The 25,431-nt window shown below is 65.0% G+C and overlaps 1 protein-coding gene across 1 annotated transcript; it reads right to left on the reverse strand.

Moving 5' to 3' along the window:
• Positions 1-78: 78 nt before the first annotated feature.
• On the reverse strand, positions 79-24,912 carry LOC129134016 (spectrin beta chain, non-erythrocytic 2-like). The gene is given in 37 exon segments (XM_054653685.2): positions 79-434; positions 528-570; positions 1,280-1,453; positions 1,982-2,050; positions 2,052-2,131; positions 2,219-2,297; positions 2,473-2,633; positions 3,174-3,370; positions 3,616-3,700; positions 4,184-4,322; positions 4,656-4,900; positions 5,380-5,754; positions 6,209-6,413; positions 6,924-7,054; positions 7,665-7,946; positions 8,283-8,372; positions 8,698-8,922; positions 9,420-9,683; positions 10,359-10,505; positions 10,998-11,088; positions 11,222-11,424; positions 11,510-12,266; positions 12,967-13,104; positions 13,658-14,813; positions 15,213-15,366; positions 15,455-15,757; positions 16,109-16,267; positions 16,992-17,109; positions 17,455-17,642; positions 18,492-18,604; positions 18,675-18,790; positions 19,537-19,617; positions 19,856-19,947; positions 20,572-20,745; positions 21,561-21,709; positions 23,564-23,785; positions 24,795-24,912. Coding segments are annotated over 36 exon segments (7,365 nt in total). The 5' UTR covers positions 23,724-23,785; positions 24,795-24,912; the 3' UTR covers positions 79-212.
• Positions 24,913-25,431: the final 519 nt, after the last annotated feature.

A 25,431-nucleotide genomic window follows, 5' to 3' on the forward strand; every position in this document is an offset into this window, starting at 1 on the left:
CCCCAGTCTCTCCCAGTCCATCCCAGTCCCTCCCAATCCCCCCTGCCCCTCTCCCCAGCACACTCAGACCCCCCAGTCTCTGTTTCCAATCACTTTATTGGGGTGGGGGCTGCACGGTGACATCACCGGGACAGGGGAGGGGGACACACACTGAGTCCCCCATGTCCCCCTCGTGTCCCTCTGTGCCTGCGGGACCCCCAAACTCTCCAACTCTACTTGTTCTTCTTGAAGAAGCTGAAGCGTTTCTCCCTCTCCTTGTGCTCGCGGGCCCGGGGGGCGCCCTCGGCCGGGGGGGGCACCGGGGGCAGGCTCAGGGCCCTCGACATCCCCTTGGGGGGACCCCCAGGGACCCCCGAACTCTCCCGGGCCCCCCCCGAGCCCGGCACGGCCCCGGCAGCGGCCTCGATCCCCCGGAGCCACAGGGCCATGTCGGCCTGGGGGGGACACCAAGGGGACAATGGGGACACACGGGGGGGGCAGGGGACATCGGGGGACACCGAGGGGACAGGGGGGAGGGGGGGTCTCACCTCGTCCTTGGCCTGGAACAGGAATTCCTTCCCATCGCTCAGCCTGGGGGGGGGCCGGGATCAGCCACCGGGACCCCCCAGCCCCCCCATTGGGACCCCCTCGTGTGCCCCCATTTTTCCCCATCTTCCCCCCCCCCCATTTTTCACCATTTCTCTGCCCCATTATTCCCACTTTTCTTTTCTCTTTTCTCTCCGTTTTTTCCCATTTCCCCACATTTTTCCCTCAGTTTCCACCCCATTCTGCCCCCATTTTCCTCTGTATTATTTCTCCATGTTCTCCCTATTTTTCCCATTTCCCCCCATGTCTCCTCAATCTTCCCCCATATTTCCTCCATCTCCTCCCCTTTTCCTCCCATTTTCCCCCCAATTTCCCCCTATTCTCCCCCCAATTTCCCCATCTCCCATTTTATTCTTCCCCCTTTTCCTCCCATTTTTTCCCCAACTTCTCCCCCTTTTTACCCCATCTCCCCCAATTTTACCTCTATTCTCCCCCAATTTCCCCCCTCATTTCCCCCCCAATTTTTCCTCCCATTTTCCCAATTTCCCCCCTATTCTCCCCCTAATTTCCCATTTTTACCTTATGTCCCCCCCATTTTCCCCAATTTCCCCCCCATTCTCCCCCCATTCTCTCACCCATTTCCCCCCATTCTTTCCCCAATTGTCCCCCTCATTTCCCCCCATTTCCCCCCTATTCTTTCCCCCAATTTCCGCTCATTTTTCCCCCCAATTCCCCCGTTTCCCCCTGCCCGTACCCCAGCCTGAAGACGTGTTTCCGTTTGCGGTAGGCGGTGGCGGGCTGGCAGCGGGCGCCGCGCAGGGGCGTGGGGGGCTCGCCGTGGTACGGGACCCCCGCCCCCGCCCCCCGCGCGTCCTTGAACACGCTCAGGACCCCCCCCCGCAGCACGCAGTACAGGCTCTGCCAGGACCTGGGGGGCACGGGGGGCTTTAGGAGCGGTTATGGGGGGGTTTAGGGGACCCCAACCCCTCCAGACACAGCCCCGGCTCTGCCCGGACCTGGGGGGGGTCACAGGGCGGGTTTAGGGGACCCCCACCCCCCCAGACACAGCCCCGGCTCTGCCAGGACCTGGAGGCCGTTGTGACTTTAAGGGAGGGGGGGCGTGGCACGTAATGGGCGTGGCCATTGCAGGGCGTATCGTGTGGGCGGGGTCAAGTTGCCCATATAAGGCTGTGACATGTGGGTGTGCCTCAAGGGGCGTGGCTTGTGTGGGAAGGTAAAAGGGGCGTGGCTATGAATGCGGGATGTCCCCAAGGTGTCTCCAGGTGTGTCCCCAAGGCCTGGCAGTGTCCCCAAGGTGTCTCCAGGAGTGTCCCCAAGGCTGGGCCATGTCCCCAGGGTGTCCCCAGGTGTCTCCAGGAGTGTCCCCAAGGCCGGGCCATGTCCCCAGGGTGTCCCCAGCCTGTCCCCAAGGTGTCCCCAGGTGTCCCCTGCTCACCTGTTGGTGGCTCTCTTGCCGGGCGCCTCCAGCTCCTGTTTCCGGCACAGCGCCCCCTCCAGGGTCTCGGGCGGGGGGGGGGGCGCGGGGGGGCAGCGTGGCCGCCACCCCCCCCGGGCCGGGTCCCCCCTCCTGCGCCCCTTTGGGGACCTGGGGAGGGGGACAGGGCTGAGGGGGGGTCCCACAGCGGGGTCCGGAGTGTCCCCCCCCGCATTTGGGGGGCTCGGGGGGGGTTACCTGGCCCGCGGCGCCGTCGGGGCGGATCCCGTTGAGGGCCGGGGGCTCCGGGGGGCGGCTCTGGGGGGTGGGCGTGGCCCTGGGGGGGAGGTGGGGACACGGGGGACACCCCCCTGTCACCCCCAGAACCCCCTCCCCATATCACACACCCCCCCCCCCCGCGCCGAGGGTGTCCCCCCAAACCTGGGGCTCTCCCAACCCCCAAATCTCAATGTTGCCCCCAAATCCCCTCCCCCACCCCGCCCCCCCCTCACCTCGGCCCCTCCCCGCCCCCTCCCCCATCCTGGCTCTCGGGGGGCACCACCGGGGGGGTCCCCCCGACTTCGGCCTGCGCCGGGGGGGGCTCGGGGGGCTGCAGCTTCCTCGCCTCCTCCTCCTCCTCCTCCTGCCGCCGCCGCCGCTCCTTCTCCTCCAGCTGGGGGGGTCGGGGGCGTCAGGGTCACCCCGGCAATGGGGGGGACACAGGGATCCCATGGAGACCCCCCCGAGGGCGTGGGGGTGGCACAGGGACCCTCAGCTGTGTCCCCTTGGGGTCACAGTGGTTCCAGCGCCCCCCCTCCCCTTGTCCTTGCTGCGTCCCCTCCTTGTGTCCCCCATTTTCCCCCTCGTGCCCCTTCCCCATTTCCCCCTCCTTCCCCCCATATCCTCATCCCCTCATGTCCCCTCCTTGTGTCCCCTGTGCCCCCTCCCCATTTCCCCCTCCTTCCCCCCTATGTCCCCCTGATGTCCCCATCTCCCCATGTCCTCATTTTCCCCCATGTCCCCCTACCTATTTCCCCCCCCGTCCCCCATGTCCGTATTTCCATTTCCACCCCATTTTTCCCCCATTTTCCCCCCACGTCCCCCTCATGTCCTCGATGTCCCCCCCCCCCTTTTACCCGCATGTCCCCCCTGTCCCCCCTGTCCCCCCCTGTCCCCCCATCCCCGGTGTCCCCCCTGTCCCCCGTGTCCCCACCGTGGTGAGGCGGCTCAGGGCAGCGAATCTCTCCTCCCAGGCGGCCGCTGCCTTCTGGAAGCTCTGGTGCCGTTTCAGGAGGGTCTCGGCCTCGGCCAGGCTGGAGCCCAGCTCGGGGGCGCGGGCCAGGGGCTCCCTGCTGGCCAGCCAGGCCTCGGCCGTGGCCGCATCGCGCCCAAACACCAGCACCTCCAGCACTGGGGACATGGGGACAGTCACCAGGGGACAGGGACAGCCCTGAGCCACCCCTGAGCCACCACACGGGGCACAGCCACCATGGCCAGCCAGGCCTCAGCCATTGCGCCTGAACACCAGCACCTCCAGCACTGGGGACACGGGGACGGTCACCAGGGGACAGGGACACCCCTGAGCCACCCCTGAGCCACCACTGAGCCACCCCTGGGCACTGAGAGGGGACACAGGGGGACACAGGGGTCCTCACCAGTCTGCAGCCACTCCAGCTTGTCCTGCCAGCTCTCCCCGATGTCCCTGCGGCGCTCCTGGAGCTCGGCCAGCTCCTGGGACAGCTGGGGGGACACGGGACAGGGGTGGGGACAAAGACTGGGACACGCTGATGGGGACAGGGACAGGGACGAGCTTGGGGACAGGATGGGGACACAGGGACGGAGATACAGGAATGGGGCTGGGACACAGGGACAATGAAGGGACACAGGATGGGGACAGGATGGGGACAGAGATACAGGGATGGGGTTGAGACACAGTGACAATAGCGGGGACATGGGATGGGGACAAGGACACGGGGACAGAGATACAGGTGTGGGACACAGTGATGGGGACATGAGGAGATATGGGATGGAGACAGCACCCTGCAGACGAGGATTTGAACGAGGGATGTGGGGCTGGGGACTTGGGGACAGTGCCAAGACGGGGAGGCGGGTATGGGGGCACGGTGACAGGGTGACACAGGGCTGGGGTGACACAGGGCTGGGGTGACATGGTGACACAGGGTGACACAGGGCTGGGGTGACACGGTGCCAGGCGTGTCCCACCTTGTCGGCGTCGTGGTGGCCCCGCTGCAGCAGCGCGGTGGCCGCGGCCACGGTGGCCCCGAAGGAGCCCTCGCGTGCCTCCAGCTCCGCCCGCAGCCCCTGGTGCTGCTGGATCAGCAGCTCGGCCGCGGTGACATCCCTGCCAGGGGACAGGGACACCACGGGGTCACCCTGGCTCCGCCTGGGCACAGCGGGCAGGGCTGGGCCACCAGGGTGGCCGCGGTCACAGCCCCGCGCTGAGGTCACTGCAGTGTCCCTGAGGTGTCCTTGAGATGTCCCCAGGGCTGTCCCCATGTGTGTCATCATGTCCCTGTGTGTCCCCATGTGTCCCTGTGTCCCCATGGTGTCCCTGTGTCCCCCCATCCCTGCAGTGTCCCCACGTCCCAGTGCTGTCACCCCCTATCCCCGCAGTGTCCCCATGTCCCCGCGGTGTCCGCATGTCCCCGCGGTGTCCCCATGTCCCCAGTCCCACCTGGGCCTCTCGCGGGCCTGCAGCTGCAGCTGCACCCCGTCCATCCAGAGCCGCAGGTCGCGGGCGGCGCGCAGGAACCGGAATTGCTCCACGCTGTCCCCGAGCAGGCGGCGCCGGCGCTGGCAGCGCCCGCGGAGCTCGGCCCAGGCCGCGGCCACCGCGCCCTCCTGCGCCCGCAGCTCCTCCGCGCGCGGGCCCGCGTACGCCGCGGCCAGGCGGGCTGCAGACTCCTGGACAGCCGTCACCTGGGGACAGGTGGGACAGGTGTGACAGGGGACAGGTGGGACAGGTGTGACAGGTGTGACAGGTGTGACATGGGACAGGTGACATATCCCACTCACAGCCACCTCCTGCACTGCAGCGTGTCCCTCACCTGCTACTTACCTGTCCCTCCTTGTTCCCTCACCTGTCCCCTCCCCATCCCCATGGCCTCCCCTGTCCCCTGGCAGTCCCTGTGCCCTCACCTGTCCCCGTTCCCTGTCCCCTCCCCATCCCCTCCCTGTCCCCTGGTGGTCCCCATGCCCTCACCTGCGCGCTCAGGGCCTGCACGTCGTGCTCGAAGGTGCGGTGCTGCCCTCCCCTGTCCCTGTCCCTGTCCCTGTCCCTGTCCCCTGTCCCTGTCCCCTCACCTGCGTGCTCAGGGCCTGCACGTCGTGCTCGAAGGCGCGGTGCTGCCCTCCCCTGTCCCTGTCCCTGTCCCTGTCCCCTGTCCCTGTCCCCTCACCTGCGTGCTCAGGGCCTGCACGTCATGCTCGAAGGCGCGGTGCTGCCTCTCCAGCCCCTCGGCCCCACGCAGGTCCCGGCCCAGCTCCTCGGGCACCTGCCGGGCCTTGGCCCGGAGCTGCTCCAGCACCTGCCGGGCGTCGCGGCGGAAGCGCTGCAGGTCGTGGGCGGCCGCCAGCTCCTGCGCCCGCGTGGCCACCAGCTCCAGCAGCTCGGCCCAGGCCTCGTTGAGCCCCGCTTGCCACTGGGCCACGGCCGCGCGCTCGGGGTGGCCCCCGGAGATCAGCGCCGCCGCCGCCGCGTTGGCCGCGTCCACCCGCTCCTGGCCCAGCCCGCCCGTGTCCCGGGAGAACTCGCGGAACTTGTCCCGGAGCAGCTGCGGGGACAGGGACACGGTCAGGGGACAGGGGACAGGGGACAGGGGATGGGGGACATGGGGACACGGTCAGGGGACAGGGGATATGGGGACAGGGGATGGGGTCAGGGGGACGCAGGGGAGTCAGAGGGATACGGGACAGGGGGTTGGGGGGGCACTCCTGGGAACAGGGACATCCTGGGGGACAGGGGACATGGGACACCCCCAGTGACAGGGACACAATCACTTATAGGGGGACACAGGACACGCCGGAGTCAGGGGCCATCCACAGTGACAGGGACACCATTGGTGACAGGGGGACACAAGGACCCACCCCCGTGTCAAGATGACCTGGGGACCACCTGGCACTGAGGGACTCCTCAGTGTCCCAGTGCCCGTTTCCCCTCATGTCCCCTCAGTGTCCCAGTGCCCGTGTCCCCTCATGTCCCCTCAGTGTCCTCTCATGTCCCCTTACCGTGACATGCTCGAAGTCCTGCCCCAGCTCCCGGGACGCCGCCACCACCTCTCGCTCCGAGATCCACTGCTCCAGGTCATCGAGGTCGCGGCGCAGCTGGCACAGCCGGTGGTGGCCCTGCAGGGTGGCCCTGCGGTCCCCGGCCAGGTGACACAGCCCCGCGTAGAGACGCTGCAGCTGCGCCGCGCGGGCACGGAGCCGCTCGCTGCATGGGACAGGGGACAGCGGTGTCACCAGGGGACAGGGGACAGCGGTGTCACCAGGGGGGCAGCCGTGTCACCTTTGGGGGCAGAGGTGTCACCAGGGGGACAGCGGTGTCATCAGGTGACAGGGGACAGTGGTGTCACCCAGGGGACGTGGGGACAGGGGTGTCACCAGGGAACAGAGGTGTCACCAGGGGGGCAGTGATGTCACCTCGGGGGCAGCGGTGTCACCAGGGGACAGGGTACAGGGACAGCAGGGCCACCAGGGGGACAGCGATGTCACCAGGGCACAGCCGTGTCACCCAGGGATCAGGGGACAGCGACATCAGGGGACACACAGGGGACATCAGTGACAACGGACACGGTGACAGAGAACACCGGGACCTCAGGGGACAGCGAGCACTGGGACAGGGCAGTCAGGGGCCACGGTGGCTGTGCACAGAGTGGCGGGGGTGTCCCCACCCGTCGGGTGTCCCCAGGGTGTCCCCAGGGTGTCCCCAGGGTGTCCCCACCCGTCGGGGTGGCCGCTGGCCGCCATGGCCCGGCCCTGCTCCGCCAGCAGCTCCACGGTGCCGCCGTAGTCGCGCAGCTCCTGCTCCAGCCCCAGGTGCCGGCTCAGCATGGCCTGGGCGCCCGGCTCGTCCTGGGGACACCAAGGGGGGGGGTCACAGGGGTGTCACCACCCCCAGCAGCTCCTTTGGGTGCCCCTGACCCCTCCAGGCCACTCAAAGACCCTTCAGACCCCACAGAGCCCCTCAGAAATCCTCACTGACCCTCCCTGACCCCACAGACCCCCACAAATCCCCCCGACCCTCCCTGACCCCCCACAAATCCCTCAACAATCCCTCTGACCCTCCAGGCCCCCAGAAATCCCCTATAGGCCCCCCATAGACCCCCCAGATCCCTCAGACCACCCTCACAGACCCCTCAACTCCCCCTCTGATCCCACATAGACCCCCCCAGACCCTCCAAAACCCCAATAAACCCTTCCCAATCCCCCTGAACCCATCACAGACCCCCATAGGCCCTCCAGACACCCCAAACCCCCCCACAGACACCCCAAACCCCCCCACAGACCCTTCACACCCCCTTAACCCCCTCCCCACATCCCCCCTGCCCCCCTCTCCCACTCCCTGCCCCAAACCCCCTCCCCTCCACCCCAAACTGGGGGTGACTCTGCCATCCCTGAGGGGGGGTCCCGGCCCTTGGGGGGGGTCCCGGCCCCTGGGGGGGGTCCCGGCCCTGTCCCCCACCTTGGCCTTGTCCTGGGCCAGCATGTGCAGCTCCCTCTCTCCCAGCCAGGCCTCGGCGGCCGCGGCGTCGCGCAGGAATCGCTGGGCGGCCAGGGCGGCCTCCAGGCGCCGCTGCCTCCGCTCCACCTGCGCCCTCAGCTCCTTCCAGGCCTCCCTCAGAGCCGGGACCCCCCCGGGGACACCCCCGGGTACCCCCGAGTCCGGGACCCCCGCGCCGGGCGCCCCCCGCTCCAGCAGCTCCGACACGCGGCGCTCGCGGCCCTGCAGCTCCTTCTGCAGCGTCTGAGGGGCCGGATGGGGGGGTTATGGGGGAAACTGGGGGTCTAGGGGGGAAATTGGGGGGTCTAGGGGGGTTATGGGGGAAATTGGGGGCTTTATGGGGGAAATTGGGGGGTCTAGGGGGGAAATTGGGGGGGTCTAGGGGGGTTTATTTGGAAAATTGGGGGGTCTGGGGTCTATGGGGGAGTTTATGGGTTCATGGTGGAAAGTGTGGGGTCTAAGGGGTCTGGGGGCTTTATGGGGGAAACTGAGGGGTCAGTGGGGTCTGTGGGGGTCATGGAATGAGTCCTGGGGGGTCACAGAGGACACAGGGGGACATTTGGGGACCCCGTGACCCACCTCGTTCTTCTGGAGCAGCAGCTGCACCGAGGGCAGGTCCTTGCCGTGGTCCGTGGACATGGCCAGGGCCTGGCGCTCCTGCACCCACAGCTGGGGACAGTGGGGACATTGAGGTCAGTGGGGGTCATTGGGGACATTGGGGCACACAGGGGGTCCGGGACACTGTGGGGACAGGGATGGGGGACACTCAAGGACTGGGGGTCAGGAACAGCCATGGGGGGGAGAATTTGGGATTCAGAGATTCGGGGTCCGGGAAGAAATGGGACCAGAAATGGGTTGGGGGTCAGAGATTCGGGGTCAGAGATTCGGGGTCGGGAATGGGGTGGGGGTCAGAGATTCGGGGTCAGGAATGGGGGGGTCACGCACGGGGACCCCAGGGGTCAGCGCCAGCCCCGGGTGGGGTCCCCCCACTCACGAGCTCGTCCTCCAGGTCCCTCCGGAACTGGTGCAGTTCCCTGGCGGCCGCCAGGCTTCGCCCGCGCTCCCGCAGCGGCTCCCGCAGCTCCCGGAACTGCTGCTCCAGCTCCCGCACCTGCTCCTGCACCCCCGCGCTCCGCGGGTGCCCCGGGCTGAGCCCCCCGGCCTGAGCCCGCAGCGCCCCCACCTCCTGCTCCCGCAGCGCCGCCTGCGTCTCCAGCAGCTGAGGGGGATTGGGGGATGAGAGACCCCCGGGAACCCCCAAAATCTGCACCCCAAAGAGCCCCCAGCTCCTGCTCCCGCAGCGTCTCCATCAGCTGCAGGGAATTGGGGGATGAGAGACCCCCAGGGAACCCCAAAATCTGCACCCTAAAAGCTGTAGCCAAATCCTGCATCACAGACTCACACCCCCAAATCTGCATCGCAAAACCTGAACCCCAGAACCTGCACTCAAAACCTGGACCCCCAAATCTGCATGGCAAAACCTGCGCCCAAAAGCCTGAACCCCATAACCTGAACCCAAATCCTGCATCAGAAACCTTCACCTCGAAACCTTCACACCCCAAAATTTGCACCCTAAACCTTCACCCCCAAAACCTGCTTATCCCAAACCTGCATCCCAGACCCACCCAAAACCCACACCCCAAACCTTCACCCCAAACCTTCACCCCCAACCTTCCCCACAGCCCCATTTCCCATTTCCCATTTCCCAGCCCTGACCTGGTGCCGGGTCAGCAGGACCCCGACGCTGGTCAGGTCCTGGCCGCAGTGGCTGGAGCGGAGCTGGGCGCGGACCCCGGCCAGCCACGAGCGCAGTCCGGCGCAGGCCTGGGCGCAGCTCTCGGCGCGCGCGGCCTCGGCCAAACCCCGGCCCTTGGCGGCCGCCGCCGCCTCCACCTGAGCCCACAGCGCCCGCAGCTCCTGCCGGGGGGTGGTCACTTGTCCGGCCAGGGCCGGACGTGCCCGTGCCAGCTGCTCGCCGTCCTGCGGGACACGGGAACGGTGGCACCGAGTTATGGGAGAGACCCTGGGACCGTCAGGGTTGGACCCAAACACATCACAGAATGGGCAATGTCAAGGTTGGGATTGTGTGGAATTGTTGAGGTTGGACCCGTTGAGTTGTGGGGTGAGGAAGATTGGACATATGGTGTGGTGGGATCATTGAAACCCATGGAACCATCAAGGTTGGACCAAAAAAGTCACAGAATGGGCAATGTCAAAGTTGGAATTATGGAATTGTTGAGGTTGGACCCATTGAGTTGTGGGGTGATGAGGGTTGGGCATGTGGGGTTGTGGGATCATTGAAACCCATGGAACTGTCAAGGTTGGACCCAAAAAGTCATGGAATTGTCAGTGCTACACGGGATCCTTGAGGCTGACCCAGTAAATTGTGGGATTGTGAAGATTGGGCCCATGGAATGGTGAGATCATCAAAACCAGACCCATGGAGCCGTGGAGTTATTAAGGCTGGAGCCACAGAACCGTGGAATCACTAAGATTGGACCCGTGGAATCACAGAATTGCTGAGGTTGGACCCACGGAATTTTGTGACTCAACATCCCCCTCCCATATCCCACCTTTCCCAAGGGCTGCCCTTTCCTGGATCCCATTTTCTCCCAGTTTTCCCCCAGTTTTTCCCCCGTTTTCCCCCGTTCCCACCTTCTCCAGCGCCTCCAGCCAGCCCCGGTTGGCCGCGAGCTCGGCGGCGAAGGCCTGGTGCTTCTGCCACTTGCCCTGCAGGTCCCGCGTGCCCTCGTAGGACACGTCCCGGGCCACCGGCAGCTTCTCGTTCAGCCACAGCGTCAGCTGGGAACGGGGACAGGAACGGGAACGGGAACGGGGACAGGAACGGGAACGGGAACGGGGATGGGAACAGGGATGGGGATGGGAATGGGATGGGAATGGGGACAGGGATGGGAACAGGAACAGGGATGGGGATGGGAATGGGAACGGGGATGGGGATGGGAATGGGAATGGGAACAGGGATGGGAATGGGAATGGGGATGGGAACAGGAATGGGAACAGAGATGGGGATGGGAACAGGAATGGGGACAGGGACAGGGATGGGAATGGGGACAGGAATGGGGATGGGAATGGGGGTGGGAATGGGAATGGGGACAGGGACAGGGATGGGAACGGGAATGGGGACAGGGACACAGATCAGGGTCTCTTCCCACAGTCCCAGCCCAGTTCTCCTCTTCACCCCATCCCCATTTTAACCCCATCCACGCTCGATCTCCACCCTAATCCCATCCCAATCCCAATCCCAATCCCATCCCAGTCCCCACCCCGTCTCACCTCCTGCCCATCCTGCAGGAACTTCTGCAGCTCCCAGTTATCCCGCAGCCGCCCCAGCAGCTCCTGGGCCGATTCCCGGATCTTCTGGTGCCTGTGCCAGGGCCAGGAGGGATGAGAGACCCCATTCCCAGGGGATGGGATGGGGCTGGGATGGACTGGGATGGACTGGGATGGACTGGGATGGGACTGGGATGGACTGGGATGGACTGGGACGGGTCTCTCACCTGCTCTCCACCGACTCCACCGTCTCCTGCACCTTTTCTGCGTGGACGCCGCCCTCGTCCAGCAGCTTCCTCCCGGTGTCCGTGAGCGCCCGGACGCGCTCGGTGCCGGTGTCCAGCGCGGCCAGGAACTCCTCCAGCCTCCTCACGGCCGCCTCCGCCCCCGGCACCGTGCCCGGCATCTCCGTGTGGGCCAGCGTGTGCTCCTGCGGGTCGGGACCGGAACCGGGATCGGGACCGGGATGGCACCGGAGCCCCGGGACCCCCCCGGAACACCCCGGCTCCCCTCACCTGCTTCCCCAGCGTCCCCTCCACCTGCTTGGCGTCCCGCAGGAACACGTGGAAGGCGACAGCCTGGGCCAGGAGCCGCTGCCGCTTCTCCCAGACCCGGCCGAGCTCCTCCCAGTCCGCATCCAGCGCCTCCAGGCGCTGCAGCAGGGACAGACTCTGCGCGTCCGTCTGTCCCCGCGTCACCTCCCGGCCGGCGGCGCGGGCGCTCCGGTAATCGGCGCCGTAGTGCGAGATCTCGGTGCGGAGGCTCTCGTGCTGCCGCAGGGAGCCCTCGGCCTCGGCCAGGGACGCGGGGACATCCTCGGAGCCCGCGGCCGCGCGGGTGCGGGACAGCCAGGCCTGGAGCGCCGCCAGGTCCCGCAGGAAGCCCTGGAGCCGCCGCGCCTGCCCCAGGGACTCCTCGCGGCTCCGGTGGCACCGGCGCAGCGCCTCCCACTCGGCCTCGAGCCCCGCCAGCTCCTCGCGGATCTCGGGCGCTCGCTCCGGCTGCTCCCCCTGCAGCTTCTCGCCCTCGGCCCGCAGCTCCCGCAGCTTTCCCTGGATGGCGTCCAGGTCGCGCCCCATCCCCGACAGCTTCCCCTGCAGGGCCGTGATCCCGGCCAGGTCCCGGCCCAGCGCCCGCGTGGCCTCGATCGCCGCCGTCTTCTCCCGCATCCAGCCCCGCGTCTCGTGGCATTCCAGGCGGAAATTGTGGATGTTCAGCGCCGCGGTCAGCGCCACCTTCTTGCGCTCGGCCAGCGCCCGGAACCGCTCCCACCTGGCACGGGCGGGATCGGGGCACGGTGGGACAGAGCCCGGGGAGCGCTCGGGGCGTCCCAGCCCAAGAATCCATCCCTGGAGCGTCCCGATCCAGAGAATCCATCCCTGGAGCGTCCCAGCCCCGAGAATCCATCCCTGGAGTGTCCCGATCCAGAGAATCCATCCCTGGAGCGTCCCGACCCAGAGAATCCATCCCTGGAGTGTCCCAGCCCCGAGAATTCATCTCTGGAGTGTCCCGACCCAGAGAATCCATCCCTGGAGCGTCTCAGCCCCGAGAATTCATCCCTGGAGTGTCCCGACCCAGAGAATCCATCCCTGGAGCGTCTCAGCCCAGAGAATCCATCCCTGGAGCGTCCCGACCCAGAGAATCCATCCCTGGAGCGTCTCAGCCCAGAGAATCCATCCCTGGAGCGTCTCAGCCCCGAGAATCCATCCCTGGAGCGTCCCGACCCAGAGAATTCATCCCTGGAGCGTCCCGACCCAGAGAATTCATCCCTGGAGTGTCCCGACCCAGAGAATCCATCCCTTCCCAGAGCATCCCGGCCAGGAAAATCCCTCCCTGCATCCCTGGAGCATCCCTGGCTGCCCGGAGAACCCAGCCCTGCCTGGAACACCTCCCTGAGCCCCTGGAAATTCCATCCCTGCCCGGATCCACCCGCAATCCCAGCCCGGAATGGCCCCGCCGGGGCCGCCCCCACCTGTCCCGGAGCTGCTCCCAGGTGTCCCGGGCGCTCTCCCGGTTCCTGTCCCCGGATCCCTGCAGCTCCTCCGTGACGCGGCCCACGGAGGCCACGCGCGCCGCCAGCGCCGCCAGCTCCGGCTCCAGCGTCTCGAACCTGCGGGAGCGCTGGGAATGACCGGGAATTCCGGGAATTCCGGGAATGCCGAGCCGGAGCTGGGAACGCTGGAAACCCCAGCGACACCGTGCCGGAGGTGGGAGTGCCAGAAATCCTGGGAATGCCACAAACTCTGGGAATGCTGCGCTGGAGGTGGGAATTTGGGGAATTTTGGGAGCGCTGGGAATGCGGTGTTGGAGGTGGGAATTTTGGGAATGCTGGGAATATCGCAGGTCGAGGAGAGAATTGAGAGAGCACGGGGAATACTGTGTTGGAAGTGAAAATTCTGGGAAAACGGGAACACCTGGAACACTGGGAATGTTGTGGTGGAGGTAGGAATTCAGGGAACATTGGGAATAACGGGAATACTGGAGACATCCTGAGGAAAAACGGGAATAACGGGCGATCCTGTGTATTCTTGGGAAAATTCCTGGGGAATCCCAGTGGGGGCGACCACGGGCACTCCGAGACTTCCCGGGAATAACTGCGGGAATAACTGCGGGAATAACTCCGGGATTCGCACGGCGCAGCACGGGGAGCCCCGGGCGCTCACCGCTGCTGCACCACCTCCAGGTCCTCGATGCGCTCGGGAATCTCCATGGAGAGCAGCCACTGCTCCCTCTCGCCCACCCAGAGCGCGCAGGCATCGGCCTCGCTGCGCGCCGCGAACAATCCCAGCGCGTCCCGCAGCTCCAGGCGCCGCAGCTCCGCCCGCTCCTCCAGCTCCCGGTGCCGCCGCTCCAGCTCCGCCAGCCGCTCCGCCAGCCCCGGCACCACGTCGGGAAGGTCGGCGGCATCGCCGGGCATCGCCTGCTCCCGCAGCGCCGCCAGCGCCGGCCCTCGCCGCCGCATCTCGTCCTGCAGCTCCCGCAGACGCCGCTCCAGCATCCCCGCCGAGCGCTCGTCGTGGCCGAGCTCCGGCCCCGCCACTCGCCGGGCGGCGGCCGCCAGCCACGCCTCGGCCTCGGCCGCCTCCGCGTCCAGCTGGAAGCGCCCCGCGGCCGCGCGGAGCCGCCGCTCCCGGGCCCCGGCCAGCGCCGGCAGCGCCGCCCACAGCGACTCCAGCTCCCGGATCCGGCGGGACACGGCGGCCGCGGGGTCCGGGGAGCCGGGAGCGGGGCCCGGGGCTCCTTCGGGGGGTTCTGTGGGGCCCAGTTCCGTGGAGCCGTCGGGGCGTTCCGAGGGTCTGGTGGCGGACGGCGAGGGTCCCTCCGTGGGTCCAGGGGGGGATCCCAGGGACGCGTTCTTGGATTCCGGGGGTCCCGTGGGTCTGGCGGTGGATCCGGCAGCGGATTCCGCGGGTTTCGCGCTTCCCATTGATCCGGCAGCGGATCCCGCTGATCCAGGTGTGGATTCCACAGATCCCGCGGCTCCGTCGGGGGCTCCCTGCGCCAGCAGCTCCCGGCCCCGCTCCAGCAGCTGCTGCAGCGGCCCCGCGCGTCCCCCCAGCGCCCCTCGGATGGCTTCGAGCTGGCTCAGCATCCTCAGGGCTCCCGGCAGGTCCCGGCCCAGCTCCGGGCAGCGCAGGAGCCGCTCCTGTTCCCGCATCCAGGCCTCCTCCTCGCCCGCGTCCCACAGGAACTTCCAGAGGCGCCGGGAGCGCTCCAGCCGCAGCCGCCGCTGCGCCGACAGCGCCGAGAGCCCCCGGTACCGCAGCTCCAGAGCCGCCACGCGGGACCGCAGCTGCTCCGGGGGGCACGGGCGGTACCCTGGGGGGCACGGCCGGGGGTCAGCGGGGCTTGGGGGTCCGGGGGTCCTGGGGGCTGGAATCCCTCAGGGTTCAGGGGTTCGGTGTTCAGGGGTGCCGATTTTTGGGGAGTCCCAGGGTTTGGGATTCAGGGATGCTCAGGATTTGGGAGAGCCAGAGTTTGGGGGTGCTGGGGGTTTGGGATTTGGAGGTCCCCGGGTTCGGGGATTCGGTGGTTTGGGTCTCGGTTTTTGGGGGTCACAGTTTTTGGGGGTCACAGTTTTTGGGGTTTTGCTAGGTCCCGCTTTTGGGGGTCTCAGGTGAGTGGGGGTCCTGGGATTCAGGTGTCCCTGGGTTTGGGGCTTCCAGGGCATCCCGGGGGATCCCAATTTTGGGGTTCCCCGTTTTGGGGGTCACTCACCGCCCCCCTCCCCGAGGAAACGCTCGGCCGCCGCCCCCACACTCCGAACCCTCTCGGCCTGGGCCGCCACGTCCCCCTCGACCAGGGCGTGGATCTGCAGCAGATCGTCCACCTGGCTCAGGTGCTGCCCGAAATCCCGCGACTGCAGCCGCACCTGGGGACACCGAGGGGTCACGGGGGGGGTCCCACGAGGGGATCCCCCCCCCCCCCCCCTAAACCTCCCCTCGCAGCCCTTTCCCCACCTCCATCTCCTCCATCCAGCCCATCAGGTGCTCCAGGTCGCGCAGGAGCCGCTGCAGCTCCAGGTGCGCCCGGAGCCGCTCGCGCCGCGCCGCCACCTGAGCCCGCAGCGCCTCCCAGAGCGACACCACGTGGTCGCGCCGTGTCGCGATGCCGCCCATGTCGTGATAGCGCTCGGCCTCCAGCTCGGCGGCCACGGCGGTGACGGCGCGCACGCGGCTGCCGTAGGCGGCGATGTCGCTCTCGATGGCCTCGTGCTTGCGCAGCGCGGCCTCGACACCACCCAGGGACCCCCCGAAATTGTCCTGGGGGGGGGGAAATGGGGGGTGAGGGAGGGGACACTCCAGGGACCCCCCCCGAATTGTCCTGGGGAGGGGAAATGGGGGGGGTGAGGGAGGGGACACTCCGGGGACCCCCAAAATTGTCCTGGAGGAGACAAAAAAGGGCTGAGAGGTGACAAAGGGGGGGGACACATCCTGAAATTGTCCCGGTGGGGACAAGGGGAAGCCCCCTGGGGTGGGGGAGGTTTCAGGGTCACCGGTGCCACCAGGTTGTCCCTGCCTGGGGTGGGTCGGGGGTCCCGGTGCCACCAGGCGCTGGTTGTCCCTGCCTGGGCGTTGTTTGGGGAGGGGTCTCGGGGGTCCCTGGGGTGTCACCTGTGCCACCAGGCGCTGGTTGTCCCCCAGCCAGGTCTCCCTGAGCGCGGCCTTGCGGTGGAACCTGGCCGCCAGCTGCTCCAGGTGCTGCTGCCGGAGCAGCTCCGAGCGCAGCGCCAGCTCCCGGCCGTGCTCCGCCTTCTCCAGCCGCTCCCACGCCTGCGGGGACAGCGCCGTGTCACCTGGGCACCTGGGCACCTGTGTCACCTGGGCACCTGCACAGCTGGGGCACCTGTGTCACCTGGGCACCTGCACAGCTGGGCACCGGGCACACCTGGCACCTGTGTCACCTGGGGCACCTGGCACAGCTGGCACCTGTGTCACCTGGGCACATGCACAGCTGGGGCACCTGGCACCTGTGTCATCTGGGCACCTGCACAGCTGGGGCACCTGGCACCTGTGTCACCTGGGCACCTGCACACCTGGGCACTGGGCACACCTGGCACCTGTGTCACCTGGGCACCTGCACAGCTGGCACACCTGGGCACCTGTGTCACCTGGGCACCTGGGGCACCTGTGCACCTGCACAGCTGGCACACCTGGGCACCTGTGTCACCTGTGTCACCTGGGGCACCTGTGCACCTGCACACCTGGCACCTGGGGCACCTGTCACTTGTGTCACCTGGGGCACCTGCACACCTGGCACACTTGGCACTTGTGTTACTGTGGCCTCTCCCATGTCCCCAAGTCCCTGTGGCTGTCACCCTGTTGATGTCGGCGCTGTGGGACCCTCCCATGTCCCTCCCATGTCCCCAATGTCCCCCCATGTCCCCCCTGTGTCCCCGTGGCTGTCACCCTGTTGATGTCAGCACTGTGGGGATCCCCTGTGTCCCCCCATGTCCCAATGTCCCCCCAGTGTCCCCAGTGTCCCCGTGGCTGTCACCCTGTTGATGTCGGCGCTGTGGGTCCCCTCCCGGGGCACGAACTGTCTCTGGTTGTTGGCACGGAGGCGGCTCCGGAGCGAGAACAGCAAAACCTCCAGGGAGCCCTTGTCCTCAAACCTGGGGGGACCCCAAAATAATTCACTGAGAGAACCCCAAAATACACCCGGGGGAACCCAAAATACACTGGGAGAACCCCAAAATACACCCGGGGAACCCAAAATACACTGAGAGAACCCCAAAATACACCTGGGGAACCCTAAAACCCACCCTGAGCCCCAGGGATGCCCCAAAACCCCTCAGAGGGAACCTGAAACCCACTGGGGGGACCCCAAACCCCTTCTTGGAAGCCCCAAACTCCCTCTTGGGGACCCCAGACCCCTCAGGGAGCCCCCAGACCCCTCAGTGTAGCCCCCAGACCCCTCAGTGCAGCCCCCAGACCCCCAGCGCCGGGGGGTTTCTCACCGGGGGGGTTTCTCGGTGGTGCGGTAGGCGCTGAAGGCCTGGAGCTGCCCCTGCAGGCCGGGGATGCCGCGGGGCAGGCGCCGGTCCGTGAGCAGCAGCAGCGAGCGCTGGATCCAGCCCAGCAGCTCGGCCGCCTGCGCCTCGTAGCGCCCGGCCAGGCCCTCGGCCTCGCGCGCCGCCTCCAGCACCTGCCCGGGCACGGACGGACGGACGGACGGGGGCACGGCTGGCTGGCTGTGTCCTCACATCTGTCCATCATCCATCCATCTGTCCATCCGTCCGTCCGTCCGTTTGTCCTCACATCCATCATGCATCTATCCATCCAACATCCACCCATCCATCTGACTGTCCATCCATCCATCATCCATCATCCATCCCTTGTCCATCCATCCATCCATCCATCTGTCCATCCATCCATCCATCCATCCACCCATCTGTCTGTCCATCCAACATCCATCCATCCGTCCATCTGTCCATCCATCCCTTTGTCTGTCCATCCGTCCGTCCATCCATCATCCATCCATCCATCCAACATCCATCTGTCCATATCTCCGTCCATCCATCCATCCCTTGTCCATCCATCCATCCATCCATCCATCCATCCATCCATCCATCCATCCATCCATCCATCCCCACGCCCCTCTTTCCATTTATCCCCCTGTTCATCCATCCCCCTCCTTCTCCGCCCCTTTCTGATCAATCCATCCCCTCTGTCCATCCCCTCTGTCCATCCCCCACCCGTCCCTCTGTCCATCCCCCATCTGTCCCTCCCTCCCCCCTGCCCATTCCCGCGGATTCTGTCCGGTCCCCACCCCCCCCCCCCGACGCCATCTGCCCATCGTCTGTCCGTCCATCTGCCCATCGTCTGTCCGTCCATCTGCCCATCGTCCATCTGTCCACCCCTTCCTCCTCCCCCCGTTCCCTTTCTGTCCACCTGCGTGTCCATCCCTGCGTCCCCCCATCCTGTGTCCACCCCGTGTCCGTCTGTCCACCCTGTGTCCATCTGTCCACCCCATGTCCGTCTGTCCACCCCAGACCTTCCCGACGCGTTTTCCCTCCACGGCCAGCGCCTTCATCCTGGAGAAGTGATGGTAGAGGGCGGCCACGTAGGTCAGCACTGAGCGCTCGTCCGGCTGCTCCACGGCCACATCTGGGGGGCACGGGGGGTCAGACCCCCAAATTCTCCCCAAATCCACCCCCAGGGACCCCCAGGCGCTCACCCTCGGGGTCCAGCAGCCGGGTGACCCCCAGCTCGCGCTCGGCCACGCCGAAGGCGCTCTGCAGGTTGTGGAGGGCGTTGGCTCCGCGCAGGGACCCCACGTCCAGCAGCTCCGGCCTGGGGGAGAGCGGACGGCTGAGCACGGACCCATGACCACTGAGCACTGACCCACAGCCACTGACCACGGACCCACAGCCACTGACCACGGATCCATAACCACGGACCCATGACCACTGAGCACTGACCCACAGCCACTGACCACTGACCCACAGCCACTGACCACGGACCCATGACCACTGAGCACTGACCCATGACCACTGACCACTGACCCACAGCCACTGACCACAGACCCATAACCACTGACCCATAACCACTGACCACAGACCCATAACCACTGAGCACTGACCCACAGCCACTGACCACTGAGCACGGACCCCTGACCACTGAGCACTGACCCACAGCCACTGACCATGGACCCATGACCACTGACCATGGACCCATAACCACTGACCACTGACCCATAACCACTGACCCACAGCATCCCACAACCACTGAGCACGGACCCATAACCACTGACGATGGACCCACAGCCACTGACCCACAATCACAGACCCATAACCACTGACCATGGACCCATAACCACTGATCCCTGACCCATGACCACTGACCCACAGCCACTGACCCACAGCATCCTATAACCCCTGACCACTGACCCAGAGCACCCCATAACCCCTGCCCCTGCCCCATAATCCCACAGACTCCCACCCCATAACTGCTGCCCTAGAACCCCCACATCCCCCCCGCTCCAGCCCCTCCCCAGCCCCTCCCCAGCCCCAGCCCCTCCCCAGCCCCTCAGTCCGCACCGGTGCCGGTGGATGAGGGCACAGAAGGCCAGCCCGTCCCTCCAGCTCGTGGTGAAGTTCTGCACGTTCACATTGGGGTACCTGGGGGGGGGCAGGGGGGTCAGAGACCCCCAAACCCCCCCAGAGACCCCCAAAACCCCCCCAGACCCAGCAGGTCCCACATGAGTCCCCTTAGAGCCCCCCCAAAGCCCCATAGAGCCCCCAGGAGCCTCCTGAGCCACATGGAGACCACCCAGAACCCCCCCAGGACCCCCAAAACCCCTTCAGGACCCCCCAAACCCCTTCAGGACCCCTTCAGGACCCCCCCGGGACCCCTCACCCCGCGGTTTTCATCTGGCACCAGGCCAGCAGCGCGTCCTTGGCCGATTTCCTCTCCCGCGTGTCCCCGGTCTCCACGCTGATGTCCTGGATCTGGGGGGGGGCCCAAAAATGGGGTTAAGGATCCCCAAATTGGGGTCAAGGACCCCCAAAAATGGGGTCTGGGACCCTCCCAGTGGGATCAGAACCCCCAAAAGTGGGTCTGACACCCTCCCCAAAAGGAGCCTGGGGAAGATTTGGGGATTTCTGTGACCAAACTGAGATCCCAGGATGGGTTTGGGACCCCCCTAAATGATTCCAAACTCCCCCAGGGTGGGTCCAGGACCCCCCCCTAAATGATCCCAAACACAATAGGGTGGGTTTGGGACCCCCCTAACTGACTCCCAAAGCCCCCAGGGTAAGTTCAAGACGTCCCTAAATGACCCCAAAGCCCCCTAGGGCAGTTCCAGGACCCCCCCTAAATGACCCCAAACACCCCAGGGTCGGTCCAGGACCCCCCTAAATGACCGCAAACACCCCAGGGTGGGTCCAGGACCCCCCTGAATGACCCCAAACACCCCAGGACCCCCCTAAATGACCCCAAACACCCCAGGACCCCCCTAAACGACCCCAAAACCCCCCAGGGCAGCTCCAGCACGGGCACGCCCCCATCGGGGCGGGGTCCGGGCCGCGCCCCCCGCCCCATTTCCCTCGCTGCGGGCGGGGCCGGGGGCGCACCTGGAAGCGCAGGATGATGGTCCAGACCAGGCCCAGGGTCAGGCGGGGGTTGCCGTCCACGATGTCGTGCGAGCCCACGTTCTCCAGGTGCACGCGCTGCTCGCGCAGGAAGCGCAGCGCCTTCTCCACGTTCTCCAGGCAGTGGATCCGCATCCGGCCCCGCGTGGGGCGCGGCTGGGCCGGGGCCGGGGGGCGGCAACGTTAGAGAGACCCCCACAACCCGGGGCAACGTTAGAGAGACCCCCACAACCCCCTCAGAGACCGGGGGCACCGTTAGAGAGACCCCCACAACCCGGGGCAACGTTAGAGAGACCCCCACAACCTCCCCCGGGACCGGGGGCAGCGTTAGAGAGACCCCCACAACCCGGGGCAACGTTAGAGAGACCCCCACAACCCCCTCAGAGACCGGGGGCAACGTTAGAGAGACCCCCACACCCCCCGGGATCAGGGGCAACGTTAGAGAGACCCCCACAACCCGGGGCAACGTTAGAGAGACCCCCACAACCCCCCCGGGACCAGGGGCACCGTTAGAGAGACCCCCGGGTACGGGGGGCACAGGCAGGGAATCACCCACGAGTCGGGGGGGGGCACAGTCAGGGACATCCCCAGAGGAGGGGGGCACAGTCAGGGACCCCCCCCAGATAGGGGGGGATGGTCGGGGGATAGTCAGGGAATCACCCATGAGTCGGGGGGCACCGTCAGGGACCCCACCCTGGGTAGGGGGACACGGTCAGGGAACCCACCCTGGGTAGGGGGACATGGTCAGGGAACCCCCCAGGATAGGGGGGCACTGTTAGAGACCCCCCAAGTTGGGGGGGCACAGGCAGGGATTTCCCTAATTTGGGGAGGGTCCCCATTGGGAGGTTCCAGTTTTTTGGGGGTTTCCTGGTTTTTTGGGGGTTTCCTGGTTTTTTGGGGGGTTTCCTGGTTTTTGGGGGGGGTCCCCTTTGAAGGGGGGCGTCCCCAATTTGGGGAGGGGTCTCACTCACCAGGGTCTCCCCCGAGAGCCCCTCGAGCAGCCTCAGCAGGAGCCGCCCGTCCCTCAGGTCGCTGTAAAGGTCCCCCAGGTGCGACCCCCCCGCCAGGTGAGAATTCACCCACTTGGTGAAGGTTTTCTTCTGCACGGCCTCGCGCTCGTCTGGGGGGGCACGGGGGGGTCAGAGACCTCAAAAACCCCCCCAAAAACCCCCCAAAACCCCCCAGACCACCCAAAGCCCACCCAGAGCTTCCAAATCCCACCCAGAGCCCCCAAATCCCACCCGAGACCCCCCCTCATCTTTCTGCACGGCCTTGGGCTCATGGAGGGGGGCACGGGGGGGGTTCAGAGACCCCCAAAATTCCCCCCCAAAGCCCCCCAAGGGTCGCAGCCCCCACAGGGGGGTCCCCCTGCACAGGCTGGGGCTGGATTAACGCTAAGAGGATTTGGGGGGGGTCCCTGAGGGGGGTCCTGGGAGATTTTGGGGGTCTGGGGGCGATTGGGGGGGTTGGGAGTTTGTCCTGGGGGGGTTTTGGGTGATTGAGGGGGTTTGAGAGGGGAAATTTGGGGGGCTCCTCCCATTTTTTCATAATACACCCCCACTTTTGGGGGGTTTTCCCCATTTTTTTGGGTTTTCCCCAATTTTTTGGGTCTTCCCCTGATTTTTTTAGGGCTCATTCCCACATTTTGGGGTTCCTCGATCTCCATTTTTAGGGTCTCTCCCTATTTTTTTGGGTGTTTTCCACCTCTTTTCTGGATTTTTCCTCCTGTTTTGAGGGTTTTTTTTACCCCATTTTTTGTGGTTTTTTTCCCCATTTTTGTGCTCTCCCCTCACATTTTTGGGCTGATTTCCCCATTTTTGGGGTCCATCTCCCCAATTTTTGGATTCCCCATCCCCGTTTTTGGGATTTCTCGTATTCCTGATGCACTTCCCATCATTTTCTGGGTGGTTTTCCCCATTTTTGGGGGCTGTTCTCCCGTTTTTTCCACTTTTCCATCACTTTCTTTGTGTTTCCCTCACTTTCTTTGCCCTCCCAAGATTCCAGAGCTTCCAATTCCCATTTTTGGGATTCTCCATATTTTTGGTGAATTTTCCCCCAATTTTTTCGGGTTCCACTCCCAGTTTTTATCCTTTTCCTCCATTCTTTGTGTTTTTCTCCTTTTTTTCTCTGCTTTCCCCCAAGTTTTCACACTCCCCCCCTCATTTTTTCACTTTTCCCTTAATTCTTGCACTTTTGTCCCACTTTTAGTGTTTTCTTCACTTTTTTTTCACTTTGCCCCCAACATTTGAGCTTCTCCCCACTTTTTGTGCATTTCCCTCCATTTTTCACTTTTCCCTCATTTTTTTTCCTTTTTCCTCCAGTTTTTTACACTTTCCTCCCAAATTTTTGTGCATTTCCCACAAATTTTTCCACTTCCCCCCATGTTTTACTCCCCCCACTTTCATCCCCTTTCCTCCCAATTTTTATACATTTCCCCCCAATTTTAGGACTTTCCCCCCATTTTTCCTCTTTCCCCCCCCATTTTCCACTTTCCCCACAGCATTCAAACTTTTCTCCTCACTTTTTGTGCATTTTACCCCAATTTTTACACTTTCCCTCACTTTCCTCAAAATCCCCCCATTTTTAATATTTTTCCTCTATATTTGTGCATTTTCCCGCTTTTTTTTATCACCTTTCCCTCAAGTTTTATTTTACATTTTCCCCCCATTTTTTCACTTCTTTTCCCCCCCACTTTTTTTCACCTTTCCCCACCCCAATTTTTCCTCCCCGTTTTTCCCCCATTACCCCCCAATATTTCCCCATTTCCCCCCCTCAAATTTCCCAATTTTCCCCCCATTTTTTCCCCATTTCCCCCCCATCAATTTCCCAATTTTTCCCCCCAGATTTTCCCCATTTCCCCCCTTCAATTTTCCCAATTTCCCCCCCATTTTTTCCCCTTTTCCCCCCCTCAATTTTCCCAATTTTCCCCCCATTTTTTCCCCCTTTTCCCCCCATTTTTGGGGTCTCCCCGTACCTGCCAAGGCTTTGATGCGGGAGCGCTCGAAGCGCCGGGCGGAGCCTTCGTCCTCCTCCTCCTCTTCCTCCTCGGGCCCCCCCGCGCCCCCCTCCCCCTCCCAGCGGGGGTCGCTGAACCGCGGCAGCTCCAGGGGGTCGTAGGGGGGGGGGGACAGCATGGTGACCTCTGGGGACCCCCAAATTTGGGGAGGGGGCGGCGCTGGAAGAGCTCAGGAGGGAGCTGGAAAAATGGGGGGGGGGGGGGGGGTTTGGTCACTTTGGGGGGGCGACCCCTCCTCAAAGCCCGAAATTTACGGGGACCCCCCCAAAATCAATGGGGATCCCCCCCCCAAAATCAATGGGGATCCCCCCCCCAAATTAACGGAGACCTCCCCCAAATTAACGGAGACCTCCCCCAAATTAATTAAAGTACTCCCCGAATTCGGAATTTGTCCCTAAATTAATGAAGAACCCCCCCTCCCAAATTAAGAGAATGAGCCCCGAATTAATGAAGAAGCCTTCAAATTAAGAAAGACCCCTCCCCAAATTAATAAAAAGCCCCCGAATTAATAAAGAGCGCTCCAATTAACAGGAATTTCACCGAATTGATTGAGACCCGCCCCAAACTCTTCATCAAACTTCACCTTCAGTAGAGACTCCCCCCCCAATATTAAATCGAGACCCCCCCAAATCCCCCTCGGGACCCCCCAATTCCTCTGCGGGACCCCCAAAACTCCTCCAAGTTCCTCCCCCCTCCTCCTGAGACCCCTCCCCAAAACTCTCCGGGTCACCCTGAGCGCCCCCAAATCCTCTCAAACAAACCCCGAACGCCCCAAATTCCTCCCCGGGACCCCCAAAACTCCTCCGAGCCCCCTCGCCCCGCTGCCCAGAGCCCCCCCAGAGCCCCCCGCTCCCCCCGCACTCCGCCCCCCCCCCGTTAATGCTCTTAACGGGGATCAGCGCCCGCAGCGCCGGGGGGGTCGGGGGGGGGGGTCTGGGGACACAAACTCGCGAATTTGGGGGTGCGGGGTCCCCGAACCTTCCCGGGGCAGCGCGGGGGGGGCCCTGCCCGGGGATGCGGAGCCGCTGCCGCAGTGCCCGGGGGGGGCGCGGGGGGGATCAGCGGGGCCGGGGGGGGTTGCGGGACCCTTGGGGGGGTTCTGAGGGTGGGTTTGGGGTGGTTTTTGGGGGGGTCTCCCCCCGTTTGAGCCCCCCCCCCCCCCAGGTGTGTGTCTCCCCCCCCCCTTTACCTGCGCTGCGGCCGCGGCGCGCGCTGAGCCCGCGGCAGCTCATCACACCCCGGGGGGCGGGGCCTGCGGGCCACGCCTCCTCCGCCGTCACCACGGCAACGCCTCCTGGACACGCCCCCCTCCCCGGTTGTTGCCATGGCGATGAGGGCGGAGGCCACGCCCCCAACTTTCCCGCCACCCGCGCGTCCCGCCCGCCAGGGGGCGCTCGCGGCGTGAGGGGGGGCAAAGATGGCGGAGGAGGCCGTGAGGGGGGTGAGGGGGTTTTGTGGGGTTTTTTGTGGATTTTTGGGGTTTTGTGGGGTCAGGGATCACTAGAGAGGGTTGCGGGAGCTTTGGGGGTCCCTGGAGGTGGTTTTGGGGGTTCTGAGGGGTCACTAAGGAGGGTTGTGGGGCTTGGTGGGTATGGGGGGGTTCTCTGGGGGTCACTCTGAGGGGTCAGTGGTCACTAAAGTGGGTTGGGGGCTCCTAAGGGGCCTCTATGAGGGGCCGAGAGTCCCGAGGGAAGTTTTTGAGGGGATTTGGGGGGTCTCGGGTGGTGTCGGGAGTCCCAAGAGTATTTTGGGGGGACTTTGGGGGTCTCTGGGCTCCCTTGGAAGGAGGGGGAGTCTTAGGGAAGGGGGCCCGGGGGATTTTTGGG

Source organism: Agelaius phoeniceus, chromosome 38, assembly GCF_051311805.1.
Source record: "Agelaius phoeniceus isolate bAgePho1 chromosome 38, bAgePho1.hap1, whole genome shotgun sequence".
Taxonomy (NCBI): domain Eukaryota; kingdom Metazoa; phylum Chordata; class Aves; order Passeriformes; family Icteridae; genus Agelaius; species Agelaius phoeniceus.